At 53.9% G+C, this 18,355-nt stretch overlaps 8 protein-coding genes across 8 annotated transcripts; 2 read left to right on the top strand and 6 right to left on the bottom strand.

Moving 5' to 3' along the window:
- Nucleotides 1-37: 37 nt before the first annotated feature.
- G647_07869 (uncharacterized protein) lies at nucleotides 38-2,376 on the bottom strand (the record flags this gene model as incomplete). Its single annotated transcript, XM_008732181.1, has 2 exons — nucleotides 38-911; nucleotides 959-2,376. The coding sequence occupies 2 exons, from the start codon at nucleotides 2,374-2,376 to the stop codon at nucleotides 38-40; spliced, it is 2,292 nt and encodes a 763-aa protein (XP_008730403.1).
- Nucleotides 2,377-3,226: 850 nt separating this feature from the next.
- On the bottom strand, nucleotides 3,227-4,814 carry G647_07868 (uncharacterized protein; the record flags this gene model as incomplete). The annotated part of the gene is made up of 4 exons (XM_008732180.1): nucleotides 3,227-3,420; nucleotides 3,470-3,614; nucleotides 3,663-4,415; nucleotides 4,464-4,814. 4 exons carry the CDS (start codon nucleotides 4,812-4,814, stop codon nucleotides 3,227-3,229), a joined length of 1,443 nt encoding a protein of 480 aa, XP_008730402.1.
- A 1,217-nt stretch (nucleotides 4,815-6,031) lies between these two features.
- G647_07867 (uncharacterized protein) lies at nucleotides 6,032-7,255 on the top strand (the record flags this gene model as incomplete). Its single annotated transcript, XM_008732179.1, has 1 exon — nucleotides 6,032-7,255. The coding sequence occupies one exon, from the start codon at nucleotides 6,032-6,034 to the stop codon at nucleotides 7,253-7,255; it is 1,224 nt and encodes a 407-aa protein (XP_008730401.1).
- Nucleotides 7,256-7,942: 687 nt separating this feature from the next.
- G647_07866 (uncharacterized protein) lies at nucleotides 7,943-11,338 on the bottom strand (the record flags this gene model as incomplete). Its single annotated transcript, XM_008732178.1, has 3 exons — nucleotides 7,943-11,015; nucleotides 11,062-11,094; nucleotides 11,151-11,338. 3 exons carry the CDS (start codon nucleotides 11,336-11,338, stop codon nucleotides 7,943-7,945), a joined length of 3,294 nt encoding a protein of 1,097 aa, XP_008730400.1.
- Nucleotides 11,339-12,008: 670 nt separating this feature from the next.
- On the top strand, nucleotides 12,009-13,313 carry G647_07865 (uncharacterized protein; the record flags this gene model as incomplete). The annotated part of the gene is made up of 2 exons (XM_008732177.1): nucleotides 12,009-12,537; nucleotides 12,589-13,313. The coding sequence occupies 2 exons, from the start codon at nucleotides 12,009-12,011 to the stop codon at nucleotides 13,311-13,313; spliced, it is 1,254 nt and encodes a 417-aa protein (XP_008730399.1).
- Nucleotides 13,314-13,412: 99 nt separating this feature from the next.
- On the bottom strand, nucleotides 13,413-14,126 carry G647_07864 (signal peptidase I; the record flags this gene model as incomplete). The annotated part of the gene is made up of 2 exons (XM_008732176.1): nucleotides 13,413-13,907; nucleotides 13,983-14,126. The coding sequence occupies 2 exons, from the start codon at nucleotides 14,124-14,126 to the stop codon at nucleotides 13,413-13,415; spliced, it is 639 nt and encodes a 212-aa protein (XP_008730398.1).
- Nucleotides 14,127-15,120: 994 nt separating this feature from the next.
- Nucleotides 15,121-16,041, bottom strand: G647_07863 (uncharacterized protein; the record flags this gene model as incomplete). The annotated part of the gene is made up of 1 exon (XM_008732175.1): nucleotides 15,121-16,041. One exon carries the CDS (start codon nucleotides 16,039-16,041, stop codon nucleotides 15,121-15,123), a length of 921 nt encoding a protein of 306 aa, XP_008730397.1.
- Nucleotides 16,042-16,528: 487 nt separating this feature from the next.
- Nucleotides 16,529-18,306, bottom strand: G647_07862 (uncharacterized protein; the record flags this gene model as incomplete). Its single annotated transcript, XM_008732174.1, has 2 exons — nucleotides 16,529-18,162; nucleotides 18,297-18,306. 2 exons carry the CDS (start codon nucleotides 18,304-18,306, stop codon nucleotides 16,529-16,531), a joined length of 1,644 nt encoding a protein of 547 aa, XP_008730396.1.
- Between the last annotated feature and the right edge of the window lie 49 nt (nucleotides 18,307-18,355).

Here is an 18,355-nt window from a genome sequence, read left to right as displayed (position 1 = left end):
TCGGCTGCATAGTCTCTGCTTAGTCTTGCCGAAATTCTCAGAATCCAGCACCAGCTTTCAACATCTTCTCCGCCTCGAGCATGTCCTCAATGGAGAAGTCATCCTCAAAGTCATCTTCATCGGCGAAGAAGTCCTTTTTCACTTCCTTCTTGGCTTGCTGCTTGTTCAAGGTCTCATGACCGGCCAACTTAGCATAGAACTCCAGCACCTTTTGATGCACCATCACTTTTCGCTCGTCAAACCGCAAAACCTGGAGACCCTCCTTGGTCCTCGCTCGACTCAAGGCAACGTAGGCCTGACCTTTCTCGAACACTTTGCCGAGGTCCACCTTCACCCTGCTGAGAGTCTGCCCCTGCGCCTTGTGGATCGATAGAGCCCAGGCCAGGATCAGAGGTACCTGAACTCGTTTCGCCAGGACCTCACCATTTTGAGCCTCCGTCTTCCACTCATCAGGAGCGCAAAGCATACTTCGCGATGTGCCGTCGGGCAGGTTGAATCTCACCATCGGCCAAAGCCTTCTAGTCTCGCCGGTGGCCGAGTTCTTCAACCTCGCTTCCCGAATCTTCTCGCGTGCAGCTTTCTTCTCCTCATCGTCGTCCTCGCCGCCCTCTTGTGCCAGAAGGAAGGTAGGCTCATCGTCCTTGTAAGTGAAGAAGGTGCCCTCGTCCATAAAAGACTGCACGATTCCAAGAGAGCCGTTGACCAGTTGGCCATCGATGTTTTTAATCAGCATCACTTGTGCACCCTTTTTGAGCTCAAGAACCTCGGGAGCGATAAAGTTGCTGAGCAGCGCCTTTCGCGTATTAGGCTCAGCGTTGCCTGAATCCACGGCAGTGAACGTCATGACTTGGCCAGACAGCTTTCGCATTCGGTTTGTGTTGGCATTCTCAACTTCCTCACGGCGTGGGTATCTGGAAAAGTCAGGTTTGAGGACCGTCTTTAGAATCGAAACACTTACAGTTCGGTCGCCTCCAGCTCATCAACGACTTTCAGTGGCCTAGAAAGGGCCTTGAACTCCCGCACGGTGGCTGGACTCATTTTACCCAGCCGCATTTCATTCAACATGCTCGCAAACTGCTCGTCCTTTTGGCGGAAGACATGGGTCAACAAGATCGTATGTTGAATGCACGTGTTCCAGGTGACAGCCTCGAAGACAAACTTGGCTGTCGCATTTTTCTCCGGCACAGGCGGGAGCTGGAAAAAGTCACCGGTGACAACTAGCTGAATGCCACCAAAAGGACGACCATTGTTTCGAATTGTGCGAGCCACCTGCTCAAGCTTGTCAAACAGCTGTCCGTCGACCATAGACACTTCATCAATGATGAGCACCTTGGTCCGGAGCCATCTCTGTCTGGACTTCTGATTTCGTTTGACCTTCTTGACGAGTTCGGGCGCGGGTTCTTTTCCTAGGCCAATGCCAGACCAGCTATGCAGCGTCTGACCTTCCAGGATACAGGATGCCAGACCCGTCGAGGCGGTAACAGCATATCGATCGGGAGATGCTCTGTACTTATGCCTTAACTGGGCAATGATAGCCTTCATAAGGACTGACTTGCCCGTACCAGCGGAGCCTGTGAAAAACACACTTTTGCCTTCTTCCATGACCGCTTTCATTACCGCCTTTTGCTCGTCGCTCAAAAATACATCTGGCACTTTTTCAGTCTCCGCCGCCGGTGTCCCGATCTGCTTCGTAAGCGGTCCCGGAGGTCGTTCAGAAGAGCTCCGTGAAAGTGATGCTGCCATGCGTTGGTGGGTGAACGAGGATGCCTCTAGCATATCTGACATGGCCTGAGATGCCTTCTCGCGACCGACGCCGCCTTGATGCTGCTTAAGCGCTGCCGCTCTTTCCGATTTGTGGTCTCTGCCCAACTCGCCATGGAGATCATTTCGAGGTGCAAATGCAGGTTTGGAGGTGAAAGATGCCGGGAGAACTCGTCTTTTGGCTGGTCTCAATGGGGCCGGGGACGGGGGATCCCTCGAAGAGATGCTGATCTTAGGATTCTCGAAGTGCTCGGCTGGCGACGAAGACCACGCTACCGGCGCGCTACTGGCTGGCTCTGCTGGTGAATGTTTAGGGACAGGCGGCAGGGAAGGATAGGATTCCGCATCCAGAGGCTTGAGTATAGGATAATGTATATCTGAGTGCTTCTCGGACGAGTTTGTGAGGTCGACAAAGGCAGGTTCCGTATTCTCATCGGGCCACGACTGCTGATGGAGGGATCCTAAACTGCTGGTGGTACTCATGCTTCGATCGAGCTTTCGCTTTCGACTGTTTGCCGGTGGAATGTTGGTTGCAGAAGAGTTGGAGAGCAGCGTCGATTGCTTCTTGTCGCCGGCGGTCGTCGAAGCATGTCGATGGGCTGCTCGACCAAGCATAATGGGATGGGAGAACGACTTCGGAGATCTCGACGCGCAGGTCGAGGGGCGCAGCAGGAATTTAAGAGGGCAAAGGCGCATGAACGGTAGGTGCGACAGCAAGAGGGCAAGAAAATGGAGTGCGGGATAGGAAGGGACGTCCAACGTCAGTCATCTACAACACATTTTGTCCCGCGCTCAAGCGAAAGTGAGTGAAGACGGCGACGCGTGAGGCAACAAAAGAACGCGTTCGAGCCGCATGCATGACCGCAGTGCGGCTCCACCGGCAAGGCTGCAGCGCGGTGCACAAGGCTGAGATCTCTGTCCACTTCTCCTCCGGTATCACTGCTTCCTTGTACCATAAGAGAGAACATTAAATCACGCCAGAATGGATGATCATTAGTTTTGACGTAATGTCGCTATGTCAATGTCCAAGGTACTTTTGGGGGTATCCTGCTCATGGCTGAGTTTAATCAACTACAATCGTGATCAATTAGTGCTCGGATGAGGTTGCGTCCTGCTTGAAATGTCCATGACCCTGCTATCGCTTTAGATCCAATACCGTAAGACATTGTTCCAAGTAACTGCCCTTGAGTTCCAACAGTTGCCCCATAAACCAAGACTCAGACCTCTACCGGTGCTCCTCGTGAGAACTTGCAACTTCAGTTGGCTCATTCCCGTTCCAGCAACAAGACGTCTCATCCGAAATTGAGCAGGTGGGCAGAGCTGAAACCGGTGGTGAAAGAGCCGCACACCCTAGCGCCGGAAGCTCATAAAGGCGAAATAGTCATCGTTGGATACCGTGCTGGTAGAAGAGCCGCATATCCCGGATTCGGACGCCATGTCTGAGAATACCTAATGCTCCCGTCAGCTATCCTTGATAGGCAGGATAGTTGTTGTTGAAGGATGGCGGCGGTTGCTGATACATTGCACCGGGTGCGGCTTGACCTCGTCCGTAGCTCCCAGCAGATGGTGGGGCCTGACCGTATGCCGAGTGCGGCGACGCGGTATATGGACTGGCGAGGTGGTTGGATTCCCATCCTGGGCGGCCACCAGGACTAGGGCCTAAACTCTGGTCAGTCATGTTCATCGCGTGTGGCAGCTTGGAACGTACCTTGAGGCGTGATTGGGCCGGGACCAGGGTATTGTGGGTAGTACGGCGACGCTGGGTTATAGCCGCCAGGGGTAGACGCAGAACCAATGGGGGTTTGAGGGGAGTAGGTGTCAAATTGCCCAGTCGGAGGACGATCCTTGCCCCACTGATTCTGTTAGAAACGGAGCAGAGAAAGGGCGGTCGTCGAGCTTACCGAGCACTTCAGAGGCCTGCCATTGACATTGTATCCCGACAGCTGGCAGATCGCCATGGCAGCATTCTCGTGCGAATCCATCTTAATGAAAGCAAATCCTCGATCAGATTGGAATCTGGTTTCCACCACATAGCCAAAGTTCTGGAACAGTGGAATAAGATCTGCTTGCGTCGTGTAGGGGGTGAGATTCCCGACGTAGCAGGTCGTTTGCCAGGTAGGCGTTTGGTTGACGACCATCTCGTAGGATTGGATACCCTGGGTGGGGAAGTGATGGTGGCCGAACGGTGTTGTAGGAGTCATTCCCATGGCCGCCATCGCTTGTTGTTGAGAGATAGAAGGTTGTCCTTTTTGGTTTGCCCAGTTACAGCGGATTGCACGACTTCCTAACCACTCGCCATCCATGGAAGCTAAGGCCTTCTCAGCCTCAGACCGATCACGATAAGCAACAAAGCCATAGCCCCGCGATCTGCCGGTCTTCATGTCCCACATGACGCGAGCTTCGGAGACAGTGCCAAAGGCGGAGAAGGCTTGCAGCAAGACTTCGTCATTGACTTCGTTGCTGAGGTCACCAACGAAGATGTGGAAGTGGTTGGAGGTGTCTTCTTTGGTCGCAGTGTTGGATTGGTAAGCCCAGTTGACGCGGATCTCAGCCTGATGGACTCTCCGGCCGTTCAGCGTCGTCATGGCTCGCTCAGCGGCACCAGGGTCATCGTATTCGACGAAACCATAATTGAAGCCCTTTGAACTAAACTGCTGGAGTTGTTAGTCAGAACAATTTCATACCAGGTCCGACATACTCACATTCTTGTCAGGGATAATCTTGACGCTGACCACATGGCCTGTAGTCTCAAAGATTTGTTTGAGAACGTCCTCGGTGACTCGAGGGTCGAGTCCGCCCACGTACAATGCCCTCTTGTTCGGTTCGGGGGCCGCTCTACGGACCACTCCACCGGACGAAGGCGACAGGGCGCTGCCAGGTGTAACAGGAGCCGCGACGTTGTTGTTGTTCTGCGGGATGACCATGGGAGGGAGCGTGGGAGGTCCCATACCAGCGGCCGGACGGCCATTGCTGCCGCTCGCAGCATCGTAGCCCGGGACACCGGACGTCGAAGGTGGAGGGGACAAGGTCGTAGGAGGAACGTTTTCTGCCATGTTGAAGAGATGAGAAGCTCGTGCAGCGATCCAACTGAAGCTAGAAACGACTAGTGCGCCGCACAGCAAATGCGATTCGAATAGAACGACAAGTATTGCAGGTCTGGTGTCGCAGGTAGGAGCTCGAGTGAATTCTTTTTATCTCGCGATCGATCAGTCCCTCGTCCGGATATTGCGGGGAGACAATGGTGATGGAGTGGGTCGGCTTCGGGTCGTGGGGAGAGAGGTAAGGAAATTTCGCTGAAAGACGTCGACAAGAATCGCTATCAAGGTGACAAGCCAACCAGGAATATCGTTGAAGTGGGAGAGAGAGAATGAGGAGAGGTAGGACTCGTTCGCGTGATAGGTAAGATGGCCGCCAGAAAGGTCGCGCCGAGACAAGGTGAGTGACAGGCCGGCCGCAGCTGAGGATTGTGGGATAGCAGCAGAACAGAACGAGACCAGCCAACACAGCAGGCAGAGAGCACTGAGAGATGTCAAGGAAAAGGAGAGATAGGGAATCGCTCGAGTTCTTTTCCCAACGCCCAGCTTGCAATGCACAGAAATTCCAATCGACGTACGAGAGAGACGATAAGGAACAACGACAACGCAGTAATGGAAGAGGAGATGGAACAAGAGATACTCGAATTTCGATGGTTGAAGGACGAGCGTGACGAGGTGGTGAAGAAGCTGCTTTCTACTCAGCAGCCGCATGAACGTGGAGTGGGCTGCCTGCTGACAGGGTGCGGAGTGCGGCGCCTATCGCAGAATCCCGGCACGCCTGGGCACTCCCGGCTAGGGGTGCTTTCCTCCCGGCGTGGCTTCTTTAGGCCTGCAAAGCTTGAACCCGACTGCCTGTCGCGGAATTTAGGTGTGCTTTAGCTCCACGGCAAGAACAAAGTTCGCCCACGCCCCCGTTTAGGGCTTCGAGCCGCGCATGGCTGGTGTCGGAGGGTCTCTTGCGTCGCTTGGGCTGCACCTGCCGAGTCAAAACGTCGAGAATCGCGTGGGCTGCTGACCCGCCAGACAGCCTTTTGCGCAAACCGCTGTTGACGTGAAAGTCGTTTGCTATCCAGTACCGGTATTGTTATTCACGCGTGAAGGATGAAGACTCTCGCTATCTGGTCCCTCTGACCGTTATTGCTCAGCCCCTGCATACCTTCAGGAGTTGACGGCACTTCTCCCATCGTCCTCCAACTCGCTCTCGCCCAAGCGGATACGAGCTCTTCCACTCCTCGATGGCCGCCAGTAAACCTCCCTACGATCCGGTGAAGACGGTCGAAGCAATGTTCATGGGCTCCGTCGCTCGCATCGCCTATGTCATGAAAGACCCTGTGAACTTTGCGCCAGCGACAAAAGCGGTTCTGGCCGAAACCGCAAAGAAATTCCACGATGCGCTCGACGACTGCGAAATCCAGATCCTGAATGCCAAATGGTACCTTGAGCGCCAACTCGCTGCAAACAGGGCCCGTCGCGAGGCCAAAGCAAGAGATGACAGCGCGTCAAGCGCCAAAAGAAAGCGAGACGAGGTGCAAGAGGTCCAGGACAAGGCGCAACACGCAGAGGGAGAGAATGCCCCCAAGCGCGTCAAGACACAAGAACCAGAGGAAGCTGTGCCACCGCCGCCGCCGCAGCCAAACCCGCAGCAGCCATCTCCTGTCCAGAAACCCGCTCCGCAGCCTGCTGTCGCGCCCAGCAAGCCCACCGCTCAACCCGCGCAGCAACCGAGAGACAAGCCTGCGACAGCAAAACCACCAGACAAGCCCAAGGTGTCGGTGACTACAGACGTCAAACCACCTCAACCCCCTACACCACCCGCTACCAAATCACACGGGCAACCAAAGCCACCTGAACCCTTGGAACCTCCCGAGCGCACAATGACACAGACAACCACGGACGACTTTCCCAAACCAACACCACAAGATACCCCAGCTTCTGGAACTGAGGCATTCAACTTTGAATCTATGTTCGGTGAACCATCAGCAGAGATGATGGATAGTGGAGGCAACGACATGACCTTCGATCTGGACAACTTTGGCGGTGACGGCTACGGCGGCGACAGTGACAATCTCAATCTGCAAGACAGCTCGTTAAACTCTCTCCTGCCCGGTTTGGAGTCCTACGCAAATCAGACTGGCGACGATGGCGGTTTCGGCATGCCCGGGCCTACGAATAACGGGGTGCCTCCTGGAAATGATCTGGCAGGTGAGGCCAGTCAAAATGATATTTCGGCTGGTCAACAGCTACAGCAACAACAACAGCAGCAGCAGCCGCCGCCGCCGCCGCCTGCCAACTTGAATGACTTCAGCCTGCCACAACTGGGACCCAATGAATTTGACGACTTCCTCAATGCTAATGACATGAGTTTCGGCGACAACATCAACCTCGACGGCGACGGCATGATGAACATGGACAACCTCGACAACATCAACGTGGACGACTTTGACAGTATGTTCAGCTAGTCTCTGAACTCGAAATTTTGGACGGACGAGAAAATCATTTCCTGGTTGTGCGGACAATAAAAGGGTCCCAACTACTCTGCTCTATTTAGCGAGGCGTATGCTACAGTTTCGAGGATTGGCAAAAATTGGTTCATCGCTTACATATCCTCTATTGGTTAGGTATTCATGTTTCTTCAGAGATACCCAGGGCGAAGGGCACGGTCGGGCAAGGCAACGTAAGGTATACCCAAAATGCTGCGGTCGGGAGCGGTGGCGGCCCCTCGAGCGACTGTAAATCAGATATTATCAATCCACAGTATATATATGTATGTATGTATAACAGAGTTGGGACGCCGAGTCTGATCGACGGTCAGTACAGTACATCAGGATGAGAAGTTAACCGCAGTCCGAGCGCCCTCCCTGTCATATCGCATTGTGATCTATCTTGCTGCTACAGTATTACCATTCCGCCCCTCCGTAGCCTTGTTGTGATCTCTTCCACAGACCATGCATGGCTGCTTCTCCGCTCTCTGAATTCTCGCTCTGGGGCCGCTAGGTGAGAAATTAGGCATATATATGTTTCTACACACATCGTCGATGCAGTCTTTAAGTCCTTAAACATGATACATCTCATCTTAAAGTGGAAGAAACCGCACCGCCCGCAGCAACTCAAAGCCCCCCGTCTCCCCCCCGGGGTCGTTGGAGCCTTCAATCGACCTTGCCCTTGCTACCCTCGGAGTCGTCCACCCTGTTTTCACGTCGATGGGGAGCTAGATGTGGATGTGGATGCGGATTCGAAGACGAATGTTGTGGACTTCCCTCGCGTCTCATATCCAAGTCACTGTCGCTTGACGTGCCTGTGCCTGCCAAGGTACTCCCGCTGTGGGGCGCGCCACCGAAATGGACGCTGAAGTCGACCTCGCCGACCAGGTCTCGCACTTTACTCAGCACGGCGGTCATCTCCTGCATGATCAAGATGCTCGCGATCTCCAGCACCGCAAACGCCGCGTAGCAGGGTTCCTTGATGTGCGTGATGCTGAGGATCGCGGGATCGATGGCCGCGAGTTGGTCGGCAATGTCGATCGGGTGCGGGACCGTGATGTACGGCGGGAGGGGTTGTGAGTTCGTGACACTCGCGCTCGCGAGGCACAGCGTGCTGGTGAGTTCCGGGGAGGTGAGGCGTGAGCGGGCGGTGAGGCGGCGGAAGTCCTTGAGCCAGTCGGATTCCGGGCCGGAGGATTGGAATGTGTGGGACGAGTACGCCGTTAGGGCCATGTAGTTGAACAGGGATTGCATATGGACGATCAACTCGTCGTATGTTTGCTTGGGAAATTTCCCCCCGAACGTGGGCTCGTATTTTAGGAAGGTGCTGTGTTCGCGCAGGCGATTGAGCATGACGAGGAGTTTGTCGAAGACGCGCTGGCGGGCTTTGTCCAATGGACGCATAGGGTCGGCGCGCTTGTCCTTGACCAGGCAGGGAGTTGTGCGTAGCCGGGTTTCGACCGTGGAGTGGGTGCACGAGTAGTAGTTTGCCAAGAGATAGAGTGTGTCGCCTAGATCCTTGCGCAGGGTTGCATGCGTGGTGATGGGGTAGGGAAAATACGTCCAGAAGAATGCGACTCCTAGACCAATGATGACGGTGGCAAGCCGATATGGCGCGAGGATGTAGATATGGTAGTATTTCTGGCCGTTGCTGGTGAGGATTTGGGTGCCGACTTTCTTGTCCTGGAGTTCATAGCCAACAATCAGGATGGTCGTCACCATGGAGATGACTGCCGTGATGAGGTGTTTGGGGTGCTTTAGGATGACATAGATCCCACATACGAAGACAAGGTAGATCAGCGGGATGATTGCCGCTGGTTTTTGATCGCACATGTACCAGATTGTGATTGAGATGACCGCTGCGATTGCAGTACCGAGTATCCGCAGGACGAACCCTTGGACGCCGGCTCCAGCATGAGCACCCATGCTGATAGCCACCATAACAACTGCCCAGATACCACGCTGGGCCAGATAGAAGGTGTGTGTCTGCCGTATATAGCCAATTATGGCAATGCTGATGCTGGCGGTTGCTGCTCGGAAGCCGAAGTGTGAGGCATCGGACGCCAGGAACTTGGGTATCGCTCTCAGCTTGTTGGTTATTCTCTGATAGAGATTCGTCGGTGGTAGATGCTCGGGGTCTTTGTGCTTTTGTAGAGCATCACCCAGCCAAATGTAAATGCCCGAGGCTGGTCCATCTTGGAGACCTTCGCTCGCGTCTATCTGCTTGAAGGCGTTCTGCATCAATTTGTGGATGCGTCTCCAACCGGGAAGTATCAGCCTGTTCTTGCTCATCGTGCCATCTTGTACTTTCGAGTCGGCGAACAGTACAAAATCCAGGACTGATTGGCAGACAGACAAAAGCAGGTACTCGAGGTAAAGGATGAGATACAGCTGCTGATGGTTCTGCTTTTGTCGAACCGTTTCGTGCACCGAGGTCGCATCGCTGAATTTGTACTGCGCAGACGTATCTTCCCAGAACTTCGTTGGCACTTCGATGCCTTTTCTTTCGCACCACGCCCGCATGGTCTCCCGGCGGTGGTCTTGGAAGATCTCTATTTGGTCCTTCAAGTACTGTGCAAACGCTGGCTGGCCAGGGTTTGGAGCCGAGTCGGCGGAGTTCTCAATGTCCTTGCTGGTCGTTTTTGGCTGCGGCACCAACTCAAGCACATAAGCAACGTGGGTCAAGCCATCCACGAGAGTCGCCTTCATTTTCAGAAAGGGGACACGAGACATGACAATTACTTCGTGCCATTCCTCTGCCTCGAGCTTCCGGATGGCTTCGACTGCGTCCAGATCAGAGATCAAGTTTTCGCTTTCAGCTTTGTGTCGCTTAACGGACTGCAGGATGTCAATGAACGTGGACAGACCCGCGACTGGAAGCAGAATGTGCTGTAGCCGTTCCCAGATTTGGCGGAAATCGTCTGGTTGTAGTTTGCCCCATCCGACTTCTTTCTTGGCAAAACCAATCTCTAGTTTCAGCTGGCCAAATAGTTGGGACGCTTTCTGTATTGTCACTTTCAAATTCTGAGCCGCTTCTTCGGCCGCTCTCATTGACACCCGCGCTTCTGGGTTGCGGTCCAGCGGTAAAGGATTTCCTTTCTCGTCCAAAAGTCCCGGACTACCGGTTTGAGACGTAGTGATGCCGTGGAGATATGCGATGTGGATTGACAGTGAAGCTTTCATCATATCGAGGAGGCCGGCCGCCTGCTTCTGAGCGATCTTTCTCGAAGAGATGGGGATGATGCACAACGAAACACCCGAAGCCAATGCGTATCCCGTCAGGAAAACCTTCAATAGTCTATCGACGAAATTCATTCCAGCTTCCATCGTTGGAAAAGTGGATGCATATGTGTGGGCGACGACCACAAAAATGGTGAACTGAATCGAGACGATGAAAAGCTGCGGCCGGGCGGCTCGAATTGTGTTTGCCAAGTACAGCCAGAAGAACAAGAAGGCGCATGCCGTCACATTAGCTGCGCCGCTGTATTGCAGGGTTTGTTTGCTGCCAGATGAGCCTGTCGTCGTCGACGCGGGAGTCAAGAGGATGGGTTGATGTGCGGCCACGGCGCATCGTATCGAGAGCAGAGCCGTTGCCGCAGCAAAGCAAATTGTTATACATGAAAGGATCATAGACTGGATGAATTTCGCCCGTGGAAGAATTGGCAGTGACAAGAACGACGTTATCGCGATCAGGTATCCCAACGTCGAATATGTCTTCGCCCAGCGGTCGCTCTGATAGCTACAGAACGTAAGCATCCCAGCGTGAGAAGGACTGGGTGACTCACGCTGCCAGAGCAATTGCTGGAGGCAAAGCACCTCTGAGATCGAGTTAGCTCCAGCATGCGACTGTGTCCACGTACACCAACTAACTCACTTGAGCATCAGCAGTAATGTCGGCAGGTCCAGATTGAGCTTCTTCTGTATCTTCCTCAGGAACCCAGCGTTTGGGGGCTTTGTATCTTCGACCTCGACATTACTGTCGCCAGCCCGGGTCGTGGCAGTTTTGCCATCCTCCGCCCCGGGTGTTGCCGGATCTGAGTGTGCCCGGTCGGCGTCTGACATCGTCGCGTTCTTGACAACGAGGGCCGGGGAGAGAGGAAGTTCAAAAGTCAAGCAATGAAGACGTAGTCGAAGTTTACATCAGGAGAGGTCTCATGGTGAAAGTGGCTGAGGACAAGATCCTACGGCGGCGGCACCGCCTTGTTGTTGAGTCCGGTATTAATGCGTCAACTCGTACGAGTTACAAGCCATCAACTGAAAGCTGTTCTCCGAACCAGCAACCAAAACACATGATCTCATTGGTGGAGAAGCCGATGTTCCCCCCTGAAGTGAGTAATCCGGATCTACTGTGTCTCCCATCGAGGGTCCTATATTTGAACTGGCTGGTTGCTTTGGAAAGAACCATGAGAGCCTTTTACCAATATAGTCGATTCGGCGTAGGGCTGGAGGCCGGGCGCCGTGAGATTGGTGGGTGGTTGGCGTGTTGATGCTTAGCAAACTGCTTAGTGATGGACCAGCCCTGCCGGGCGAATCAGTCTACAGACTGCGGGCAAGGGCCGGCAACAAGGATCACAATAGCGACAGGCACAGGACTATAGTGCACGTGATTCGTGCGGGCGTGGGTGTATACTTCGCCGGAGGATAATCAATTGCTTCGACAATTTTTGGTTTTGGTTGCAGCTTGTTGAATGTCGCGGCATTACACGTGTTTGCCTGACACGACACTCTGAACATGGCTCCTTCGAGGGCGCCCAGTGCCTTGGTGTTGCACTCCCTGAGATTGCTCAACATAGAGGCATGTTCTCCACGAGCTGCCTTGCGGCCCTTCTCAACCACCAGCGCGACTTATCAGGAAGTCCAAGTTCAGAAATCCTCCTATTACCACAGTCCCGATCCGGCCACCGTGCATGTTCCTCGGCTTGAGCGGAAGCTCATCAGAGAAGGCAAATTCCCAATCGGCTCACGAAGACGCCGCGCTGCTCTCGCCCACTCGCCAGGCATCCCTTTCGATGAATTGCCATACCAGTGCTTCCAGGAAGCCCGAAAGATCCTGATCGCCGACAGAGCGGAGAAGCTCAAGAAGATCGAGACGGAAAGAGCGCGCATTGCTCGGTTGCAGGAGGTCGATCCGAGCACCTTCCCGGGTGGAGATGCGTACAAGCAAAGGAGATTGAGGAGCATGACCCAGGAGCTGGAGAAGCTCAAGATTTTGGCCGATATCAATGACCCCAATGTCAAGAGGAGGTTTGAAGACGGCCAAGGTGCGCCGAAACCCAATACACTCCGGGTACACGGGCGCTGACAGACAACAGGTGACTTGAACAAACCCATCTACCGATTCTTGGCGGACAGGAAATGGCGCGAATACCCTCGGAAGGTTCTAGTTCAGCGAATTACACAGATGAAGGTTGTGCCCGACGTGATTCCAAACGTGGATCCTATCCTCGACGTGAAGATTGTGTTTGGCAATAGGGTGGTCCAACCTGGAGAATTCGTCGAGTCCCACATCAGCGAAAATCCCTGTCGCCTGACTCTACAATCCTACGAGCGAGGCGAGAAAATGATCACGATTGCTGTTGTCGATCCAGATGTGCCCAACGTGGAAACCGACGGCTTCGACTTCCGATGCCACTTTCTAGCATCCAACATTGTCATCTCCCCGACCCAACCAATCGTCGACCTGGGAACCCTTTCATCAGAATCTCAGGTCCTTCTGCCGTGGATGCCACCCTACGCACAAAAGGGGAGCCCGTACCATCGGCTGTCGATCGTTATCTTACAACACAAGGACAACATCCCCATTGACCTTGAGATTGCCAAGAAGAAGATCCAACGGGATGGGTTCACGGTCCGAAGTATGATGAGCCGCCATATGCTCAGCCCCATAAGCGCTTCCCTGTTCCGGACGCAGTGGGACGACAGTACCGCCGCGGTCATGGAGAGGGCAGGCATTGAAGGAGCAGATGTGGAGCTCAAGAGGAAGAAGGTTGAGCCTCTGCCGTACCAGCGGCGGGACACCTCGAGGATGAGAGGTTAAGATAGCTGGGCGTTTGCCCGTGGTGTACAATATCAGTGTCGATTTGCTCGAATCGTTTGCCAGGGCATTTTGTGGCCGCAATTCTAGTGTCGACCTCGCTCAACCGGGCAGGGAGACCTCCATGCCCATTTTCTCGTCCGCCAGCATCGCTGGTTGTAGCTGTGGTTTGCGCAATGACGTCCAATTGAACCAACCATCCCCAACATACAACGTCTTGCCCTGGATCAATGCCATCGGCACAGGACCGTGAAATCGAGAGTCCCTGCTATACGACAGATTGTCTCCAGCGACCCAAACATGCCCCTCAGGAACTTGTACCATGACAGGCTCTTCGCGGACGCCATCTGAGGCGCCTTCGTATAACCCAGGAATGCGAGCATCGCCGACAGTCGGAGAGAGGCTGGGATCGCGCACGACGTAGTCGCCCGGCATACCAATGACGCGTTTGCACGCCCTGCGGCCCTGAAACATGGGACTCTGATACACGATGATGTCGCCCACCTGGATATTCCTGCCGTGCTTGTGCCGTCGCGACAAGATGTTGTAGGATCGATGGCTGGGGATGGTCGGGTACATCGACGGACCTTCGGAGGGCTATGAATCAAAAATGAGCATCAATGTAATACCAATGTCTCGGCGAGGCACGCGGGGGCACGCGCCAGCACCTACCCCGTAGGTGACGAAGTTATGTGCAATCAGAGTCCACAGCGAGACTGCCGCGATGGATGTGCCCGCTACCGTTGCCATCGCTCGTGCGAAGGGCTGCGATGGTGCAGCGCGCAGGCGGGCCCAGAGATGCTGTAGCGCCAACATGATGACACGAGAGGGTGTGGCCGGGGGGTTGTCATTGAGGTCTGGACGGTGTATTGTAGAAGCCCCTCAGCAGACCAAAAAGAGCCGTCGTTTGTTACGCCGAGCTCGAGCAGCGGTTGTTCTGGCGGGCACGAACGGAGAGCGCAGTTAGCGACGCGGACATCCACAATGCACATCCATATCCACGTCCACGTGTCACGCGATACAGTACGAGTACCCAGTACTCCGTACTGTGCTCGGAGCTGGCTAAAGGACGTCCACTCCACGCTTCCTTCGACCGGGGTTGGACCTGCACGTGAGATTCGACCCTAGGAACTTCTGTACCTCCCGAGACTCTTTCAACGACAGCGGACATACGAGGTACGAACTTCGGACCTGCCTGGCTCCGCATGTCTTCTTAACCGGAAAACCCCTTTTCTCCGTTACCTGATCGCGTATTGCGCTGTAGCCGGAACGTCTGCGGATCACGATTTGCGACGCACCTTGGGTTAATTAGTTACCGGCTAGTTACTGGACAGCTTGATGGGTTGTGTAAGATAGGAATTGCGGACTACCACCAATCCATATCAATATCCATGTCGTGCCGGGCATCACAAGGGCTATATCTGTATACAGCTAAGCGCTCCATGCCAGGTATTTCTTTACGAGCTCTTCTGTGCTCCATACGTGTACTCTCTACTGTCCAATCTTCGCGGCGCAGTCGAGCTGGGCGACTCACAAGCCAAAGTAAGCGATCGAGAACGCTCTGGTCAAGGTGTACTCAAGGTGTTCCGCGCGGGTAAGGCCTCTCTGGAGTAGCAGGCCTCCAAATTGGTAGAGTAGAGTCTAGCCTCAGCGACTTGGCGGCGCGACCGGGTCAGAAATAGCAGTCAGCAAAGCGATACACTAGACAGATATCACCTGCATAGGACTTTCGCAGCACCACCAGGGCACCTGTGGGAGTCGTCCAATCCAGCACTTTGTACTGCGTACTAGGGATGCTCGTCATGCCATTTTACTGTAGAAGGCCGACCAGGCGGATCACGTCCACTTCAAAAATCTTAAGGAATGCCTCCTCACATGAGAACAGGGGTGCTATCGTGCAGGAGTGCTCGCTCGCCTTGATCGCCGTTCGGTTGCTTTTGGCATACTTGAAAGCTTTCGTGCCCTGATAGCCTTGCCTTTCGGGATGATGCAGCAGCGTGATGGTGTCTTCAAATACCATGCAAATGAATGCAAGATGCTGGAGAAACTCTGTAGAAAGATCTTCCTGCTCACATTCGGCGCTAGGTTGCACACCAACGTGCACGTGGACGGAACCCAACTCTGGACCTGTTGTGAAAAAGTAAGGTGCCTCTAGATTGCAATGCTTCGGAATCGCATTTAGGTGGTCGTGGAGCTCTTGCAGGCCGTTCGAATGGAGGCCGTCTGCGTCAAGCTCGGGCACTTTTAGTGCCCGTGAGATGAGCTCCAATCCAGTCAATTGCCAGTCATTGAAATCGGTGACCCTGATCTGTTGTTGGAATCTAGAGTGTTCCGTCAGCTCCTCGGCACTAGTAGGGACTGGCACTGCGTCCTCAAGCGTTAGCTTCCAGTTTAGATATTGATCCGACACATCTTCAGGATCCGAGTAGAGCCTCACTTCAAGCATAGGCGCGTCTTGTCCCGCATTCGTCCGAACGATCTTTGCAGCCTGTCGTAGTCCTGCAAGGTACAGCTCTGTGCGGTGCTGCTTGTCATCCGGGTTGTAGCTTTCGGGGTACCACTCAGGAAGTGACATGAGGACGCCGTCTGTTTCCACTGCGCAGTTTTCCGGACGAAGCCAGGCGTATTCCGGCTTGACTGCGACTTCGTTCTGCTTGATGCCGAAAAGATGCTCAATCTCGACGGCAAACGTCAATTTGAGCGGACTGGGCACGTCACCTGCCTCTGACATCAAGTATGCAATTAGTGCTTTTAGGGATATATGTGTTGGAAATTGCGTACCTTAGTTGACGTGAGTAAACAATCCTGCGGTCTTGTGTAGCCATTGATTGACTCGTCATGGGCAATATCGAGTATAAACCGCGCAAGGACAAACAAAGATGGAGTGAGCACGGACGTCGTAGAGAGAAAGGGAATCAAGACCTCGTGCTCCAAACAACGCATCGAGGTGCAAATCGGCTGTCTGCAACAAAGACAAGGTGAGAAAATAGATCGTTGGCCGAAGTGAACCGACAACCGCACCAAAGAGACAACTGTAAATGCCCAAAGGAAGGGGTTGAGGACCCGATCCTCGGTTTGTAAGGTGTCATAGCGCGCAAGGGTATCTGTAAGAAGCTGCAGGGAGGAGAATCGTCTGCATGGAGGAAGGCAGGTTGTCTGTAGGTGTCATAAGGTCTCAGTCGACGCAGAGATCAGTGACATTCTTGTCCTGCCTCGTATCACCACGAGTCGAAGTTGCCGAACCCGCCACCGCCTTTCGCCTTTTTGCGAACAGGCTCTTCCGGTTCATCGTCGACAAACTCGACAAACTCGTCGTCTTCAACTCCAGCCCCCTGGCTTGCAAGAGATGCTTGCAGGTATTTGCCGACTTTTCCTCCTGCATCGCCGGCATCCACAGTGCCGTCATTGCGTATCCGCTTGCCCGTCCATGTGGTGCGGTCTTGATCTACATCGTCCTGTCCCGGCTTCTCGGCCTCATTCTTCTGCTTCCAGAACTCCTCAAACGGGTCAATCAGCACGGTGGCCTCGACAATCTGGATCTCCTCCTTCGGCCGGTCGTTGCTGTCGACAGGCACGTTTTCGAGCCGTTTCAGCACTTCCATCGACTCGTCATCTGTATCATCTACCACGCGGCCGAATATCGTGTGTTTGCCATCGAGGTGACTCGCGGGTCTGTAGGTGATGAAGAACTGCGAGCTATTGGTGTTCTTGCCTTTGTTTGCCATACTCAGAACACCTCTCTTGTCGTGCTTCAGTGGTCCTTGCAGCTCGTCGTTGAAGTTTTTACCCCATATACTTTGTCCGCCTTTGCCTGTGCCCGTGGGGTCGCCACCTTGGATCATGAAGTTACGGATACTGCGATGAAAGATAATTCCGTTGTAGTATCCCTTCTTAGCCAGGCTGAGGAAGTTCCAAACAGCCTTGGGGGCGTACTCAGGGTAGAGTTCTAGGGTTAGTGGGCCGAGAGTGGTTTGCAATCGAATATAGCCTTTGGACTTCACTCGGCGGGGTTTTAGGATGTATTCTTCGTCTGTCATGGCCGCGAGAGCATTAGAGGTATGGACAGTCATGCCTGTCGAAGTGAAGGAGGCAGCTGCTAGGCCAGTTGTGTGCCTGGTTGCATTGTATGGCACTGGTTTCCCTGCTTGTGTTGTAGACGCTGGTCTCTTGCTGGCGGTGGTCGACTGCTGTGTTGAGGTCTTCTGCGCCTGGGCATTTGCTCGTTCAGCCCTTGCCTTTGCGACGGCTTCCTTCGCCTTCATGACTTTCAGGTCTGCAGCACCACCCAGGCTTGCAGCATTTATCGAAGCTTCCTCTTTTCGGATACCAGAATCTTCACCATCCTTCAGGTATTTAAACGAGCTGAGATTGCGCGATTCTATGTTCTGCGGGTCTTGTAGAGTGATAATATCCTTGCGCGAAAACTCGTCGTCCGACACCAGATCTCGCCACATTTTGGGTTTTATGTTCAGCCTTTCGATCGTGTCATATGCGAAGACGTTCGCGACATCGCCATGGCGGATGGCCACGATATGGGTGTTGTCTGTAAAAACTTTGAAAGTAACCGGGTCCACGTATTCACCCGCATCGTTTTTGGCGAAGTTGAGCTTGATGAGGTCCTGCTGCTTCATCGGCTTGCCATTTGTCGGATTCGTGTCATGTTTCAGCAGCCAGCGCAGAATGTTCTCGTGGTCGAATATTATGCCTTCGACTGTACAAACAGGAGTCGTGAAGGGCTGCAGGCTCAGTGCGCAGAAGTTGTAGGGTAGGCGTTTGAACGAGGCATGGCCGCTAGTGTCAGCGCGTACACCGGCGCCTGCACTGGCTGAGTAGGCGTCCGAGGAAGCCCATTCTGAGTGTGTGATCTATGCAATGTCAGTACGGCCTTCCAGATCTGGCATGAGTGCGCCCAGTCGTACGTAGAGTTTATCGGTCCCTGGAAAAGCTCGTCAGCATGCTGAAGCGAGCGGTAGACGGCGATCTAACCTTTGCCCATGGTGGGTTTCCGAGAATATATGTATGTGTGTTCGCTGAGGAAACTCAAG

The sequence above is a fragment of the Cladophialophora carrionii genome (genome assembly GCF_000365165.1).
Source record: "Cladophialophora carrionii CBS 160.54 unplaced genomic scaffold supercont1.6, whole genome shotgun sequence".
Taxonomy (NCBI): domain Eukaryota; kingdom Fungi; phylum Ascomycota; class Eurotiomycetes; order Chaetothyriales; family Herpotrichiellaceae; genus Cladophialophora; species Cladophialophora carrionii.
This window is presented reverse-complemented; position numbering and strand designations above follow the sequence as displayed.